Here is a 17,071-nt window from a genome sequence, read left to right as displayed (position 1 = left end):
TCTTGGAGTCATCGTGGATAGTTCTCTGAAGATATCCACACAGTGTGCAGAGGCGGTCAAAAAAGCAAACAGGATGTTAGGAATCATTAAAAAGGGGACAGAGAATAATACTGAGAATATATTATTGTCCTTATATAAATCCATGGTACACCCACATCTCGAATACAGTGTATGGACGTGGTCTCCTCACCTCAGAAAAGATATTCTAGCACTAGAAAAGGTTCAGAAAAGGGCAACTAAAATGATTAGGCATTTGGAGAGGGTCCCATATGAGGAGAGATTAAAGAGGCTAGGCCTCTTCAGCGTGGAAAAGAGGAGACTAAGGGGGTATATGATAGAGGTATATAAAGTCATGAGTGATGTGGAGAAAGTGGATAAGGAAAAGTTATTTACTTGTTCCATAATATAAGAACTAGGGGTCACCAAATGAAATTAATGGGCAGCAGGTTTAAAACAAATAAAAGGAAGCTCTTCACACAGCGCACAGTCAACTTGTGGAACTCCTTACCTGAGGAGGTTGTGAAGGCTGGGACTATAACAGTGTTTAAAAGAGAATTGGATAAATTCATGGTGGTTAAGTCCATAAATGGCTATTATCCAGGATGGGTAAAGAATGGTGTCCCTAGCCTCTGTTCATCAGAGGATGGAGATGGATGGCAGGAGAGAGATCACTTGATCATTGCCTGTTAGGTTCACTCCCTCTGGGGCACCTGGCATTGGCCACTGTCGGTAGACAGATACTGGGCTAGATGGACCTTTGGTTTGACCCGGTACGGCCGTTCTTATGTTTAAGAGACTAGGGTGCTGGACACAAAGTCAGCTTGATTCCCTTGATGTTTTGGTTTTGCTGGAGTTGGAGGAGCCTATGACTTTTGGACCTTCAATCTAACACACAAGACAATAATTTATAAATACAAGAAACAGAGGAAAACATGGAGAGATTAAAATCCCCCATCATCAAAAATCCCTGACCTGGATACAGGCTGATTCAGTACTCATCCATGCAAGGCAGCCTGAAGCTAGTCACGATCTTTTAGGGACAGTATCCTCAGTTTAGAAAAACACAAATCTCTCCTATGCTCCCAGGCCTGTGCGCCACACATCGCCCAGTCTGTCCCTTAGTGAGAGCACCAGGGAGATTTGGGCCCTGCATATAGGTTGTGTATAATCCATGTTTTACCAAGCCTGTGAGCAATACAAATCTTTCCACGGTGTATTTGTAATTCAAATGCAGATAGCTTTTGGTTCAGATGTCAACATTCCCTCAATGTTTGCAACCCAAACATACAGCCAGTGTTAGTGCAGCAGAACTGGAAAGGGGAGATCTCCCACCTGGGGAGCTCCACTGGTGATGGAGCCAATCAGGGCTCAGGCGTTTGTACGCTGTTATCATCGGTGCAGGGCGAACACAGTGTTAAAAATGTGGGTGGCTTGTCTACACTTGTGCTGCCACTGGTGCAACAGTGTGAGGGTTCCCCAAACCTGCCAGTGGAGCTGGGAAGGTTTGTGAGAGTGACGTCTCAGGCATGACTGCCCTCTGCTCTGCAGTTCCAGAGCTCCCCAGGGCCCCCGGTGGCTAATGGGCTTGTTTAAATGTATTGTATAGTGGTGGGGGAGACAGAGTTTTACCCCTGGAGAAGGAGAATCCCCTCCCTGCTGCCAGAAGTCTACACTGTTGCGAGTGCCCAGTCGTTAAGGGAGCCTTCGTTTGCACCGTCTGTTCTCCACACCGGACACAGGCTTGGGTCACTGAATACCTCTTCAGACCTTCCCGGCAGGGCAGGGCATTGACCACTCAAGGCTTCGTTTTCAGCATACTGCCTCTTTACATGTCTAAGGCGTCTGTCTGCAGCTGCCATTTTGTGAGGCAGAATTAATGCAGGATGTTACTGGGATGTCAGGGGGTGAGTGGCCCAGTCAGAGGCACTGTGACTCAGTCAGCTCTCCTCCCAAGGTGCGGAAAGTCAGTCACCACATGACAGGAGGGTCCCAGCTAAATCAGTGCAGGCCTGGAGTCAAAAGAGAGGCCTCCTATGAAGCAAAGGGGAGAGGGCAGAGAGCCTGTAAGGAGAATGCCAGTCAGCCCCCCCACGGAAAACGCTTGCAGGGCTCTTCGGCGAAGAGATTTGTGATGGAGGGGCCAAGGAGTCTGCACTCTGCAAAGACTTAATAAGACCCCTCCAGCGGGAGGTTACTCTAAGTATTCTGTCCTAGGAGCAAGTTATTGCAAGAACCACCAGGGAGCTCTGTGTGTGTGTGAGTGTGTGCGCACGTGCGTGCGTGCAGGGCCATGCCATGTCACAAGGGGATGCTCTGGGACGCCCCCCTGCTACATGGGTACACGTGCACTGGGCATGCTCTCTGTCGCAGCCAGAGCCCTGTTCCCTCTTACTCTTTTCCTTTTATCCAAATGCTGGTCACTCAGGTCCGAGAGGGCAGGGCTCCAAGGGCCCCTCAGTGCAAGCCATTGTGAAGTGCTAATGAAACACAGAAGTTGAGGCCTTTATCCAGCCCTCATTTAACGTTCTCAGGGAGCAGAAATCAAATTAGATTTCAAACCTCATTGCTCCTACCCGGCAAAGCTGAAGAGGAAATAAGAGCACGTCATCCCGTCATAAGTAGCATGTAATGCTCAGACTTCACAACACATTAACTTAGGGAAAGCTCCTAATCAAGGCTGACTTAGATTCTCCCAGTGCAATTTCAATAGAACCCAGCTGAGGCAGGAGAATGGCTCTGGAGGAATTTGTCTGGCTGTCATGAATTCCAGGATGTCCATGTATCTAAAAAATCTCCATGACATCTGGTGTCTTGGCGATTTTGGAGGCAGAGTGAGTGAGTGCGTGGGTGGATTGACGTGTGGAGAAAGAGCAGGTGAAGTTGTTTAAACTGCGTCTAATGCGAATGGCCCAGAAAACTGCTCTGGAAGTGATTAGAGAGTGGGGGACCAGTCTCCACGCTGCAGGGGCTCAAGGATCAGATTGAAGGAGTCTGAAATGACCAAGCACTAGACTAGACCGTCACAATATACAGGACACAGGAGAGCAACAAGAAAAAGGTGCCCACTAAAGTCATTAAGTCAGTGTTTGTGGGACATAAAAATACCAGGAGGACTATATAAGGAGGCAGGAGTCCAGTGGTTCTGATGTGCTTCTCTTTAGAAGCGTGGCTCGGCTCTGCAAAGGTAGTTTGATCCTTATTAAACACTCCTTACTGAAAACAGTACCACTCTATGAGCCATAATCTCCCAATTTACAAGGGGAATGCTGCAGGGCTTGGGACAGTTACTCTTTCATAATTAGGGTAGTCTGTGATTTTCAGGTATTTGCCAGGATTTTCCTGGCTTGTGATGTCACCACCAGCGCCCCACCCTGCGTTTCCCTGCCATTTACCACGACAGATCTACATTGCCAGAAGGGAAAATCTGCCAATGGGACTGAAGTCCTCCATTCTCATTGTGGCTGAGAGCTATTTCTGTATCTGTCCACCAACCATCTTCCCTGAGAAGAGTGAAGGGTGGTGTGAGAAACAGGCTGGCGCTGACAGAAAAGGCATCTGTCACAAAAAACAAAAGCAGAGAGGAGAAGCTTTAACTAACTGCCCAGTTTCCAGTGCAGGAAGAAGCTGCAGTCACTATGAAACTCACTCACTTTGCTGGAAGGAAGCTCAACCAGTGTTTTTGGAAAGGCCGAGAAGTAATTCCCCTTATGTTCTAAAACATGAGCTATTTACAAACTCACCCTCAGTGCTTCCTACCTGGGGATCTGGCAGCTGAAAAATGGAAGGTCAGGAATTGACTCAGCTTTCTGCTTCCTCCACAGCCCAGCAGAAAGGATCAGGTTTAAAGGAGCCTTTTCAAGACCTTCCATACAAGTGGCACATGCTGTAGCCCCTGTTTACAGCCCAGATGAAACGAGCCTACCCTTCAGCTCAGCTGTTCCAAGCAGCGTTTCTCACACTGAACTGAATGGGACTGGTGCTTTGTTAAGTTTCTGTTTCTGGAGGGTTTCCACCCCTGCTCCCGAGTGGAGGAGCAGGCCCGCTGACAGCAATGTCGGGCCTTAGGGCCAGGGCCATCCCTAACGGGGTGCGGGGCCCGTGGCGGAGGTGATGAATCCGGGACCGACTGCGCTGGCCAATCACACCAGCCCGCAGGGCCCTGTACCTATTGGGTTCCGGGAAGTGAGCGGGCTTAAGGATCCCCCCCTCCAGCCTAAGGGAAGGATCCACAGGACCTCAAAACCCAGCTGAGTTCGGGGGACAACTACTAAAAGAACAGGGACAGGAGTGTGGTCAGAGGGTCGCAGGGCCCTGTCGCGGGGAAGTCACCCTGCTCCAGCCCTGAAAGGGTTAAAAGCCAGCCCTTAGAGAGGGCTGGGCCTGAGAGCCAATAAGAATAGGCTGATTGGGAAGGCAGCCACAGCTGGGGCCATGCCCAAGTAGGAGACAGCTGGCCCTATAAAGGGGTTGTGAACCAGGAGCTGGGGTAGTCTCTCTCTAGCTCTTGGGAAAGAAGGGCCTGAATGCCTGGGAGTTCAGGGTACGGGGAACAGAGTAGGCCTGGGGAAAGGCAGGAGGAGCTGGGGAGCTCCAGCTTGGTAAATCCCCAGGCTGAAGGCCTTGTGCAAGACCTAAAACAGGTACTGGGGTTGCAGGGGTGCAGCCGGGGTTAGGCAGAGGCAGCTGGTCCAACCTCCTTGCCAATGATGAGAGGCTGCTAGTTCCTGGCTACAGAGGCTTGGCAGAATTCAAACTGTATTTGTCTCGATTCGATTCAAGTTTATCTTTCAACTTTTCTTAGATTTTTTGCTATTTAAATGTTCACTGTTGTGGGATATTATTGGGGGAGGGGCTGTCAGACACTAATTTTTTAATGACAGTAACGTTGATGGGAAAGTAGCAGCTTTGTGAGTGCTGGACAGCTCCCTGCAGCTCCAGCTGCGCTAATGCCCCAGTCGGCTGTTTTAGCAGAACTGTCAAGCCGTGGGTCATGCAGCATTCATTGCATCACACTTTAAACACGCTGAGGGGGGATGTTAGTCAATTCTCAAGCAGCATTTTTCTTGCGTTGTCTGTCTGTACATTTTTATTATTATTGCTGAAACTATTTCTTGGTGGCTTTGTGTGTGAGTGGAGAAATCGCCGTTTACTGACATTTCCCAATAAAAATCTAATCCTTCCAAGCGTAAAGAGAGGAGATGTGAGGAACAGTACAGGAAGTTTTGGGGAGGATGCCAGCCCGATAAGGACATTGGCTAGACACAACTGAGAAGCCTCAGCAAGACTCAACAACTTGGCTTTCTAAAAACAGGGCACTAATTAAACAATAACCCAGTCTCTGTGCTGAAAAGGGCTCCCTCCTCGCTAATTTAGCAGCTATTAATTGAAACCTTTGCACATTTCCCTCAAACACTCTTGACTGCCAACATGGAAGCAATTAGAGGGTGTGCCAGGCAGCACACCCCTACACTTGAAAAGGAGAGTAACACTCGGGCAGCTTTTCCAGCTAGCATTACAAAATAAAGGCACATCCCAGTGTTCGCCGTGTGCAGGAAAAGTGCTGCCAAAGGGGTGGAGGAGAGTCGAGGGGCTGAGCCAGGAAACAGCTTTATTCCCCCTCCATGTGCTTCACCATCTCCCTGACCACACTGAAGTGACATTTCCTTATTTCCTGTAATTCCAGCTGCTAGGGGCCGCCACGCAGGGACTCCCCAGACTGGGTCTGCTGACTGGACAGTAAACTCCTGTGTGGCGGGGCAGGGAAGAGTGTGGTGAACGCACAGCTGAACACGGGGTCCCCCCACCACACATAACAGGCCTAGATTTCACAGGCTCTTTTATCCCTTAGCCTGCTCCATCTGAAAGCAATCGGCAGCTCTCCTTCATTGACAAAACACAGAAAACAGCCCAAATGCTCTGTATCCAAATCCACGGGTGAAAATATTGCTCAGGCATTCAGAAGTGAAATCAGAAAGGCCAAATCACTCTTGGAGTTGCAGCTGGCAAGGAATGTTAAGAGTAACAAGAAGGGTTTCTACAGGTATGTTAGCAACAAGAAAGTGTGGGCCCCTTACTGAATGAGGGAGGCAACCTAGTAACAGAGGATGTAGAGAAAGCTAATGTACTCAATGATTTTTTTGCCTCTGTCTTCACAAACAAGGTCAGTTCCCAGACTGCGGCACTGGGCAGCACAGTATGGGGAGAAGGTGACCAGCCCTCTGTGGAGAAAGAAGTGGTTCGGGACTATTTAGAAAAGCTGGATGAGCACAAGTCCATGGGGCTGGATGCGCTGCATCCGAGGGTGCTAAAGGAGTTGGCAGATGTGATTGCAGAGCCATTGGCCATTATCTTTGAAAACTCATGGCGAATGGGGGAGGTCCCGGATGACTGGAAAAAGGGTAATGTAGTGCCCATCTTTAAGAAAGGGAAGGAGGAGGATCCGGGGAACTACAGGCCAGTCAGCCTCACCTCAGTCCCTGGAAAAATCATGAAGCAGGTCCTCAAGGAATCACTTCTGAAGCACTTACAGGAGAGGAAGGTGATCAGGAACAGTCAGCATGGATTCACCAAGGGCAAGTCATGCCTGACTAACCTAATTGCCTTCTATGAGGAGATAATTGGCTCTGTGGATGAGGGGAAAGCAATGGACGTGTTATTCCTTGACTTTAGCAAAGCTTTTGATATGGTCTCCCACAGTATTCTTGCTGGCAAGTTAAAGAAGTATGGGCTGGATGAATGGACTATAAGGTGGATAGAAAGCTGGCTAGATCATTGGGCTCAATGGACAGTGATCAATGGCTCCGTGTCTAGTTGGCAGCCGGTTTCAAGAGAAGTGCCCCAAGGGTTGGTCCTGGGGCCGGTTTTGTTCGATATCTTCATTAATGATCTGGAGGATGGCATGGACTGCACCCTCAGCGAGTTTGCAGCTGACACTAAACTGAGAGGAGTGGTAGATATGCTGGAGGGTAGGGACAGGATACAGAGGGACCTAGACAAATTAAAGGATTGGGCCAAAAGAACTCTGATGAGGTTCAACAAGGACAAGTGCAGAGTCCAGCACTTAGGACGGAAGAATTCCATGAACTGCTACAGACTAGGGACTGAGTGGCTAGGCAGCAGTTCTGCAGAAAAGGACCTAGGGGTTACAGTGGATGAGAAGCTGGATATGAGTCAGCAGTGTGCCCTTGTTGCCAAGAAGGCTAATGGCATTTTGGGCTGGAAAAGTAGGAGCATTGCCAGCAGATTGAGGGACATGATCGTTCCCTTCTATTCAGCATTGGTGAGGCCTCATCTGTAGTACTGTGTCCAGTTTGGGGACCCATACTACAAGAAGGTTGTGGAAAAACTGGAAAGAGTCCAGCGGAGGGCAACAAAAATTATTAGGGAGCTAATGACTTATGAGGAGAGGCTGAGGGAACTAGCATTATTTAGTCTGCAGAAGAGAAGAATGAGGGGAGATTTGATAGCGCTTTCAACTACCTGAAAGGGGGTTCCAAAGAGGATGGAGCTAGACTGTTCTCAGTGGTACCAGATGACAGAACAAGGAGCAATGGTCTCAAGTTGCAGTGGGGGAGGTTTAGGTTGGATATTAGGAAAAACTTTTTCACTCAGAGAATGGTTAAGCATTGGAATGGGTTACCTAGGGAGGTGGTGGAATCTCCTTCCTTAGAGGTTTTTAAGGTCAGGCTTGACAAAGCCCTGGCTGGGATGATTTAGTTGGGGATTGGTCCTGCATTGAGCAGGGGGTTGGACTAGGTGACCTCCTGAGGTCCCTTCCAACCCTGATAGTCTATGATGCTATGACCTGCAGTTGAGAGCAAGGTAACATTGACAGGAAATGAAAATGTGGGTGCACCAGAGTTGGAGGCCCCTGGGATGCCAGTCCATAGAATCACAGGGTTGGAAGGGACCTCAGGAGGTTTCTAGTCCAACCCCGACAGATTTTTACCCCAGTTCCCTAAACGGCCCCCTCAAGGACTGAGCTCACAATGCTGGGATTAGCAAACCATTGAGCTATCCCTCTCCCCTCATTGGATATGTGACCTCTCACGAAACTACCATCACAGCTGGCACCAATTGGCCCCTTTGCCATCAGACTCAGCAGAAAAGCCAAGGATGAATTAGGCCCTGGAGACAGGATTCCTTCACACCCTTGACAGTAAATAGCTCCTGGAGCCAGGGCTCAGGCCCACAGGCTCCCTGTACAGGACCCATTTGGTGCAGACATTTCCAGTCTTCTGCGCTGGCAACCCGGCACCTTTCAGCAGTCTGGAGCTCCCTTCAAAAACAGCTTTTCCCTCTACCAAGACTGTCAGCGTCTGAATACCCAGGGAGCACACTAGCCCTGAACTCCCCTGCAGCACAAGGTGGCGGGCCCAGTGAGCCTTGCCAGAGCTGTGCACTTGTAAGAGGAGGTACTCCTGAAGTGATGCTGTATTAGTGACACACACGCACAGGGGCCTCAGCCAGGATCCCAGCATGCCTCTGCTTCGCAAATCTATGAGACCCTCTTACTCTGAAGGCGAGAAAGAAGGGAAGAAGAGAAAGAAGAGGGCAGAGTGAGGCCATGTCTGCCAAAAGCAGCCATTTACTATATCAATCACAAACATATCTGCAGAACTTAGCCCTTCAGCTGAAGAAATACAGACCTTTACCATATGTGTCAAGTCCTTTAGCTGCCAGTGTTTTTAGCTGTGACACTGAGTTAGTTTCCCAGACCTGAAGTAGAGCTCTGTATCGTCTCTGTCACCAACAGAATTGGTCCAATAGAAGCAATTACCTCACCCTCCTTGTCTCTCTAGTAGCAAATATGTCCCTTACCTTCTCTGTAGGCCAAGCTGCTGGAGGGCAACGTCATCCTCACACACAAGTGGCTGCAGCCGCGGCCCACTCCTGCAGCACGCACAGCCAGCAGACACAGGATTTACAGTGAGTGAGCTTTGCATGAAGCACTGAAACCCTGAAGCAGCTTTGATTGCCTGTTAATCAGCCCAGAAATCGACCCGCACTCTGGACACACCAGGCACTGAGCTGCCCAGGGTTGCTGCTGCGGGTGGTTGTACTCACTGATTTCCAGCTGTCTTTGAATCCTCCCTTTGCAGCGCTCCCTGTAGTCAGACTGGGTGGCATTGTACTCAGACATCACCTCCACAAACTTGCGCGACAATGTGGAATGCTGGAGAGGGAAGAGTAACAAAGAAAGTCACATTTTACTTAGTCTCATAGGGAGAGGGGCCATTCTCCATCAAGGCTTTTGTCAGGATGAGAAATTCACAGCTCTGAACCCCACATTACTAAAACTCCCCCACCACACTTGGAATTTCCATTCCAGACACAGTAACTCAGGTGATGACTGCACAGACATTTTACAGCTTCTGCAGAAATATCATCTGATGACATCAGCCAGGTGGGGTTAAGACAGCTTGTCATGAATATTTATCACTCTAAGCACAAACTTGATGATACTTTACCTGTCAAAGGAAAATATTTGCCTGGGAGCAGAGTTTGGCAAGGCTGACTGAAAGAGAAAACGTCGCTGTTCTAATTTAAATCTGAGAGCTACACTCAGACGTTACTCCTGCCTTACTCAGGAAGATGCCCAGAGAAGTCACTGAGATTTGCTGAGCAGAAAGTTAAGCAAGTTTCTCGTGATCAGTGGCACTGCAGTCAGAGGGCCCTGTTCCCTAGAAGGATTGTTATTGAGGGGACACCAAGGCATCAGGGCTGGAAGCAAGGCAGCCACATAGACAGAGAGCCCTGCAGAAGTTCCACTTATTCAATGTAACCTGCAAGCAGCTTCGCTCTTTGCTAACACAGCATCTGCAGTGCAGCAGCTGGCTGCGTGAGCCCTGAGACTGGGTCCGGAGCCCCGGGTTTTGCAGACACAAACCTAACCCAGCAACAGACCTGGTGGGAGGAGGAGTTCGAGCTGTGCACAGACCTGGCCATGCAGGATGATGACATCAGCAGGAAAATAAAACAGTTATTTTACCTTATTGGGGAACAAGGAAGAGAGGGCTGCACCCCTGGGGAGCTCAGCACTGCCTCAAGCCTCACAGCAGGCCTACAGCTCCTCAACACTGAATTAAACGGTAGAGCAACACAGGTTCTTCACTTGAGAGGGATGCAGAGGGGAGAGGATAGAGCCCAGTGTCACTGCCGTATGCACACAGGCTGCTCCATGCAATTTTGGGGACTTGACAGAGTACCTAATTCAGATCAGCCTGCAGCACTTGGGGTCACCACCTGCAGGAGCAGCTGCTAAGTACATCTCACATTAGACAGATGCTTAGTCCTGGGGCATGCAGCGGCAGCCTCAAGACAAAGGATGGAAGCTTCCCAAGGCCCAACACACCGGAAGTACAGCAGCAAAGGAGGGCAGGCAGCCAGGGTTCCATATCCATAGTGAGATGCATTCCCATCCTGTGGGAGAGCATGAGCGAGTGGAGAAGTACCCCGCCCTAGGACAGCACTGCAAGGAACAGGGCAAATTGGACCCTGGCAGCAGTGTCTGCAAGAGAAGAGGAGGTTGTACAAGTGGGGGAGGGGACATGAGACACCGGTGATGACATTATGACTCTCTCCTTGAGTCCGAGAGCGTATCAGGTTCAGGCCGTCAGGCCGGGAAAGCAACAAGGGACAATACCAACCTCTGTGCATGCAACAATGGTACCAGGAAAACGGGCTTTGCTCTGAACCCTGCAGCGGGGCCTCCTGCGGTGGGATTCCTTGAGGTGAATTGGTCTCAGACACACCCATTACAGACAGCAGGCACAATCTAATAACGTACCAGGAGAGCACAATGCAGCCCGTAGGAAAACATGACCTCGTCGCAACTCACCTGAAAAATAACAGAGGGCAGAGCGGAGGTTTGTGGTAGTGGATGGTGAGCACTGCTGGCCCGTCAGGGGGATCACAGCGAGAAGTAAGGTTAAAGATTTTGTCACGGGTATTTTTAATAAAAGTCACAGACAGGTCATGGGCAATCAACAAAAATTCACAAAAGCTGTGACCTGTCTGTGACTTTTACTAAAAATAATGGGGGGAGCTGACAAAGGGGGAATAACAGCTCTGGTCCCGGTGACTCACAATTCTGGGCTCCCACCACATGGCTCATAGCTCCGGGGTCCCCGCTGCATGGTTCAGAGCTCCAAGGCCCCCATTGCCAGCGATGGCTTAGAGCTCTGGGGCTGGTGGCTCAGAGTTGCAGAGCCCCTGCCACCCAAGGTGGCTGAGAGCTCCCAGCCTCCAACCCAGCAGCTGACAGCTCCAGCTGAAGCTGAAGAAAATGTTGTGGAGATCTCTGAAAGTCACGGAACCTGTGACCAAATCTTATCCTTAGTGATAAGCCCCGGATCTGTTCAAGGGGCAGTGTCACACGGACATTCCAGTATGATGCGTCAGACAAAGGATGCTGGTTGCTTACGCCAGCAGAGCCCTGTCAGAGACTGGACCCAAACAGGAAAAGAGCTTCTGGCTGTCGTATTTGGAGCAGAGCGATTCCATCAGTGCCCCTATGGCCACCCAGTAATAGTGCAATCAGCCCACAAACCCCTAGAGACAATCCTGGCAAAGTCCTTTCTTAGGGCTCCAAAGAGATAGCAACGCATGTTGATGCACTTCCAGTGCTACAGGTAGAGATCAGACATTGTCCAGGACAATTACTAGTGTTAGCTGACACCCTGAGCAGGGGATACATACCCAGCACCCACAAGACAGGGGAAGGGGATTAGGACATGAATCTGGAATGCCTGGTTGAAAAGGGACCCTAGTGGAGCTATTAAAAGTCTGGTTGGCAGTGCAGCAGGGCTAAGGCAGGCTCCCCGCCTGCCCTGGCTCCACACAGCTCCCGGAAGCGGCTGGCATGTCCCTGCAGACCGAAGGCCCAGGGGAGATCAGGGAAGTTCCATGCACTGTCCCTGCCCCAGGCACCAGCTCTGCAGCTCCCATTGGCTGGGAATTGCAGCCAATGGGAGCTGTAGGGGCAGCACACAGAGCCCTCTGGCCCCTGTGACTAGGAGCTGGACATGCCAGTCACTTCTGGGAGCCACATGGAGCCAGGGCAGGCAGGGGGCCTGCCTTAGCCCCACTGCACCACTGAGTGGGAGCCGTCTGAGGTAAGCGCTACTCGGCTGGAGCCCGCACCCCGACCCCCCTGCCTCAGGGCGGAACCTCCTTCTGCACCCTAACTCCCTCCCGGAGCCCACACCCCACCCTGTACCCCAACACCCTGCCCCAAACCTGAGCCCCCTCCTGTACACCAAACCCCTTGGCTTCAGCCTGGAGCTTCTCCTACTCCACAAACACCTCATCCCTGGCCCCAGAGCCTGCACCACAATCTGGAGCCCTCACCCCGTCTTACACCCCAATCCCCTACCCCAGCCCGGAGCCTCCTTCCGCACCCTGAACCCCTCATTTCTGGCCCCACCCCACAGCTCACACTCCCTTCTGCACCCCAACCCCCTGCCCCAGCCCAGTGAAAATGAATAAGGGTGGGGGAGAGCAAGCAAGAGAGGGAAGGGGGATGGAGTGAGTGGGGGCCGGGCCTCAGAGAAGGGGAGAGGCAGGGCAAGGGGATTCAGTGTTGTGCAATTAGAAAAATGGCAACCCTACGCTGACGGAAATCAACGAGGCTACTGCAAAGGACATCCAACTACAGACAGTCCAACGAGTGATCCTAGCAGAGAGGCTAGATGACAAAAGCCAAGTACCTGCCAGAACAGAATCATAGAGGTTTTTACAGCCTGGCTTGACAAAGCCAGGGATGATTTAGTTTGGAATTGGTCCTGCTTTGAGCAGGGGGTTGAACTTGATACCTCCTGAGGTCCCTTCCAACCCTGAGATTCTATGAATCTGATTCTATACTGTCAAATTAAAGATGAGCTGAGTGTGCAGGATAGAATTAGACAAAGGGACGTGTGATGGGGTATACCTGGCTCTTTGGTGCCCCCTGCTGGAGGCCGTGCAGTCCTACTATGCCCCACCTCAGGAAGGCGCAGCAGAGGTGGGCAATAGAATCATAGACTATCAGGGTTGGAAGAGACCTCAGCAGGTCATCCAGTCCCACCCCCTGCTCGAAGCAGGACCAATCCCCAACTAAATCATCCCAGCCAGGGCTTTGTCAACCCAAGCCTTAAAAACCTCTAAGGATCAAGATTCCACCACCTCCCTAGGGAACCCAGTCCAGTGCTTCACCACCCTCCTAGTGAAACAGTGTTTCCCAATATCCAACCCAAACCTCCCCCGCTGCAACTTGAGACCATTGCTCCTTGTTCTGTCATCCGTCACCACTGAGAACAGCCTAGATCCATCCTCTTTGGAACCCCCTTCAGGTAGTTGAAGGCTGCTATCAAATCCCCCCTCACTCTGCTCTTCTGCAGACTAAACAAGCCCAGTTCCCTCAGTCTCTCCTTGTAAGTCATGTGCCCCAGCCCCCAATCATTTTTTTTGCCCTCCACTGGACTCTCTCCAATTTGTCCACCTCCCTTCTGTAGTGGGGGCCCCAAAACTGGATGCAGTACTCCAGATGTGGCCTTACCAGTGCCAAATAGAGGGGAATAATCACTTCCTTCAATCTTCTGGCAAAGCTCCCACTAATGCAGCCCAATATGCCGCTAGCCTCGGCAACAAGGGCACACTGCTGACTCATATCCAGCTTCTCGTCCACTGTAATCTCCAGGTCCCTCTCTGCAGAACTGCTGCTTAGCCAGTCGGTTCCCAGCCTGTAGCATGGGATTCTTCCATTCTAAGTGCAGGACTCTGCACTTGTCCTTGTTGAACCTCATCAAATTTCTTTTGGCCCAATCCTCCAATTTGTCTAGGTCACTCTGGACCCTATCCATACCCTCCAGCATATCTACCTCTTCCCTCAGCTTAGTTTAAAAGGTCCTCCAGGCCTGCCTAAAAAGACCGCATAAAAGCAGCCAATCAGAGCCCTGCAGGCTCAGATAAAAGGAGCTGAAAGGACTGAGCAGGTCAGAGCCTGTCTGGGACCCGAGGCGAGGACGCTGGCTCTGCTCTTGCCACAGGAAGGAGAGGACCTGACAACTGTAAAGGAACAGGTGAAAGGAGAGGGGCTATGTGGGAAAAGGCTCGGGGAAAGCAGCAGCAAACTGGAGGCAGCGGTACATGGCTGCTGTGTCTAGAGTCTCTGGGCTGGGGCCCAGAGTAATGGGCCAGCCCAGGCCCCTGACCAGCCAGTGCTGGAGTGGCCTAAGCCCTGGAAAGGGCACGAGGCTAGTTTAAAATGCCCAAGGAAAGGGGCTAGACCCAAAGGGTCCAGACACCCTGGTGAGGGCAGAGAGTTTTGCTGGACTTTTGCTAACCCAGAAGGGACTTGTACATTTTGACTGTGTGACATGGCCGGAGGGCTGAGCCGCTGAAGCCCGCCTAGCGAGGTTGGCAACTTACAGGCAACACCAGGCGCAGCACTGCACTCAGGTGACAGGGAGCACTCACAAGAGGTGACAGTTGCTTGTCATGGGGTGTTTTTGCAAAAGATACGTGCCTCATCCCTGGGCACTGACAGCTGTCTGAGGCACACTTGTGTGTGCACCTACCGGCCAGGAATGAATACACAACTCCACTCCTTGACAGAAGAGTGTGACACCTGTCCGTCACGTGAGAACCGCCAGCACAAAGTGACTGTTACCAGATGAGCTGCCCACCCAACAATGGAAGAAAGTGGGAGTGGACTGACTTACCTTCAAGGGAAAGCAATACTTGAGGTCAGTGGATTACTACTCACATTTTTGGAAAGTCAATGCCCTGTCTGACACAAGCAAGTCAAGATTGGGAAACTGAGGGCCCACTTTGCGGGGTATGGCACTCTAGACTCTGTATTCACTGACAATGGGCCTCATTTTGCCTCAGAAGTAGTCAAGGAATTTGCAGGCATATGGGAGTTTGACCACACATTTCCAGCCCAGCATGTCCACAGAGCAATGGTGAGATAGGATCAGCTGTGAAAATGGCTACAAGACTGTTATCCAAGGCTGTTTCTTCTGGTTTGGATCCCTTGTTAACATTGGCACACAGAAATACCCCAGCACAGGGGTGCCAAACAATCGAACCCAGACACTTATGGGACAAAGGACCCTGCTACCAATGTGGGGAGACCCGTGACAGCCAGAAGGGTGGAGATATCACTGAGAGGAGATGGCCAGCGAAATCAAGCACTAGGGTACAACTGGTCAGCCCAGGACCTGTAAGTCCTGGATACAGGCACCTCTGTGAGGAGCCAGCCATTAGAGAGACACCAGAAGGAGAGGACTAAAGGAGTAGTGAGGGGTGCAGCGGCAACCAGGTCATATGAAGTGACTAATAAAGAGGGACAAGTGATACAAGGAGACACTTCCAAGTGAGCAGACACAACACTCAGAGAAAACCCATTACAGAGTGGACAGACAAGGAACCACTGGAGACAAACCCACAGGGAGGGAGGAGACTCCAGAGAGAGACAGTATGCAAAACTCAGAGACAGAGATACGTCATCTGTTGAAGAAACCAAAGCCTATGTAACCAGCTGAGTCTGTGGGAAAGACAAGATTCCAACTTGGCTGTGTGCTGCCAGCCGCTGGCTGAAGGGGCACAGGGTGGGGTCTGGGTGTCAGTTATTTGTTTTTAATGTTTAAAATGTTTGTAAAATAGGGAAGATGCAGAGCAGAACAGTGGAACTGGAGTCAGAGGGTCCATCTGCCCTGGAGGGACTGCTATTGAGGGGATACCAAGACACAAGCACCCTGGGAATGAGGCTGGAAGTAACTCAGCCATGCGAGCAGAGCAGTGCACACAGGCTAACAAAGCCGCAGTTGTTCACCTTAACCTGCATTCAGCGTCACTCATTGTTAAGGCTGCGAGTCTGCCACAGAGGTCACGGATTCCGTGACGTTCCGTGACTTCTGCAGCCGCTGGTGTGGGTCAGGGGCTGCCCAAGCCGGGTAGCTCCTGGGTCAGCAGCAGCAGTTTGGGTGTGTGGGAAGGGGCTAGGGGCAGCGGGTTGGGGTGGACACTTACCTTGGGGTGGAGGGGCTCCCCAGCTCCCATGGCTCTGCAGCTCCTAGAGGGCAAAGGGGGGCTCTGCGCCGCAGGGTACCAAGCCCTCTGAGCCCTCCGCCACCTAGGAGCTGCAGGGATGCAGCGCTGTGTAGGGAGCTCCTGCCAGCCCTCCCCTGCTCCCCAGCAATAGCGGGGGTCCTGGGCCGTGCTGTCCACCCCCTCCCCCCAGCAACAGCGGGGTCCCCCAAGCCACCTCCCCCAGCACCTGCAGCACCCCCAGACACACACCCCCGGGAGCACCTGCGTTCCCCCCCGCCCAAGTTTTAGTCATGGGTATTTTTAGTAAAAGTCATGGACAGGTTGTTTACTGCCCGTGACCTGTCCATGACTTTTACCAAAAAACACCAGTGACTAATACGCAGCCTTACTTGTGAAACAAGGATCTCCAGAACTGGCCACAACAATGTACATGGAACAATGAATGTTCAAAGTTCATTGCAGCGCTTTGCCAACAGGTGGCACTGCTGGCCCTAGATCTAGATTGGACTCTCAAGAGCAGTGGTTTTCAAACTTTTTTTCTGGCCACCTAGTTGAAGAAAATTGTTGATGCCCGCTGGGGATGAGGGGTTTGGGGTATGGGAGGGTCTCAGGGCTGGGACAGAGGGTTGGGGTGAGGGCTGTGGCTGGAAAGGAGTGGTTCAGGGTGTGGGAGGGGGTCAGAACTGGGGCAGGAGTGTGGGAGAGGGTCAGGGCTGGGGGTGCAGGCTCTGGGGTGGGGCTGGGGATGAGAGGTTTGGGGTGCAGGAGGGGACTCCGGGTTTGGGGGTGGCTCAGGGCTAGGGCAGGGGATTGGGATGCAGGGGGTGGGTTAAGGGCTCTGGGATGGAGCTGGGGATGAGGGGCTTGGGGTGGAGGAAAGGGTTCTGGGTTGGGGGGGCTCAGGGCTGGGGGTGGGGATTGGGATGCAGGGGGTGGTTAAGGGCTCTGGGATGGAGCTGGGGATGAGGGGTTTGGGGTGGAGGAAAGGGTTCTGGGTTGGGGGGGCTCAGGGCTATGTGTGTAGCTCTCCAGTGCG

General features: G+C 51.6%; 2 protein-coding genes across 5 annotated transcripts in view; both read right to left on the bottom strand.

The window, feature by feature from the left end:
- The window catches only part of STX1A (syntaxin 1A), a 251,783-nt gene that overhangs the window by 33,031 nt on the left and 201,681 nt on the right, over positions 1 to 17,071 (bottom strand). For all 4 annotated transcript variants that reach the window (XR_007770371.1, XR_007770372.1, XM_050929224.1 and 1 more), the window contains exon 6: positions 9,067 to 9,175. Coding sequence is in view for 2 of the 4 variants with exons in the window: in XM_050929224.1 (XP_050785181.1) it covers positions 9,067 to 9,175 (109 nt within the window). In the remaining 2 variants the exon portion in view is untranslated. The remainder of the gene's footprint in view (positions 1 to 9,066; positions 9,176 to 17,071) is intronic.
- Positions 1 to 17,071, bottom strand: part of LOC127037472 (uncharacterized) — a 269,283-nt gene that overhangs the window by 166,951 nt on the left and 85,261 nt on the right. The window lies entirely within an intron of this gene.

Source organism: Gopherus flavomarginatus, chromosome 19, assembly GCF_025201925.1.
Source record: "Gopherus flavomarginatus isolate rGopFla2 chromosome 19, rGopFla2.mat.asm, whole genome shotgun sequence".
NCBI classification, from domain to species: Eukaryota; Metazoa; Chordata; order Testudines; family Testudinidae; genus Gopherus; species Gopherus flavomarginatus.
This window is presented reverse-complemented; position numbering and strand designations above follow the sequence as displayed.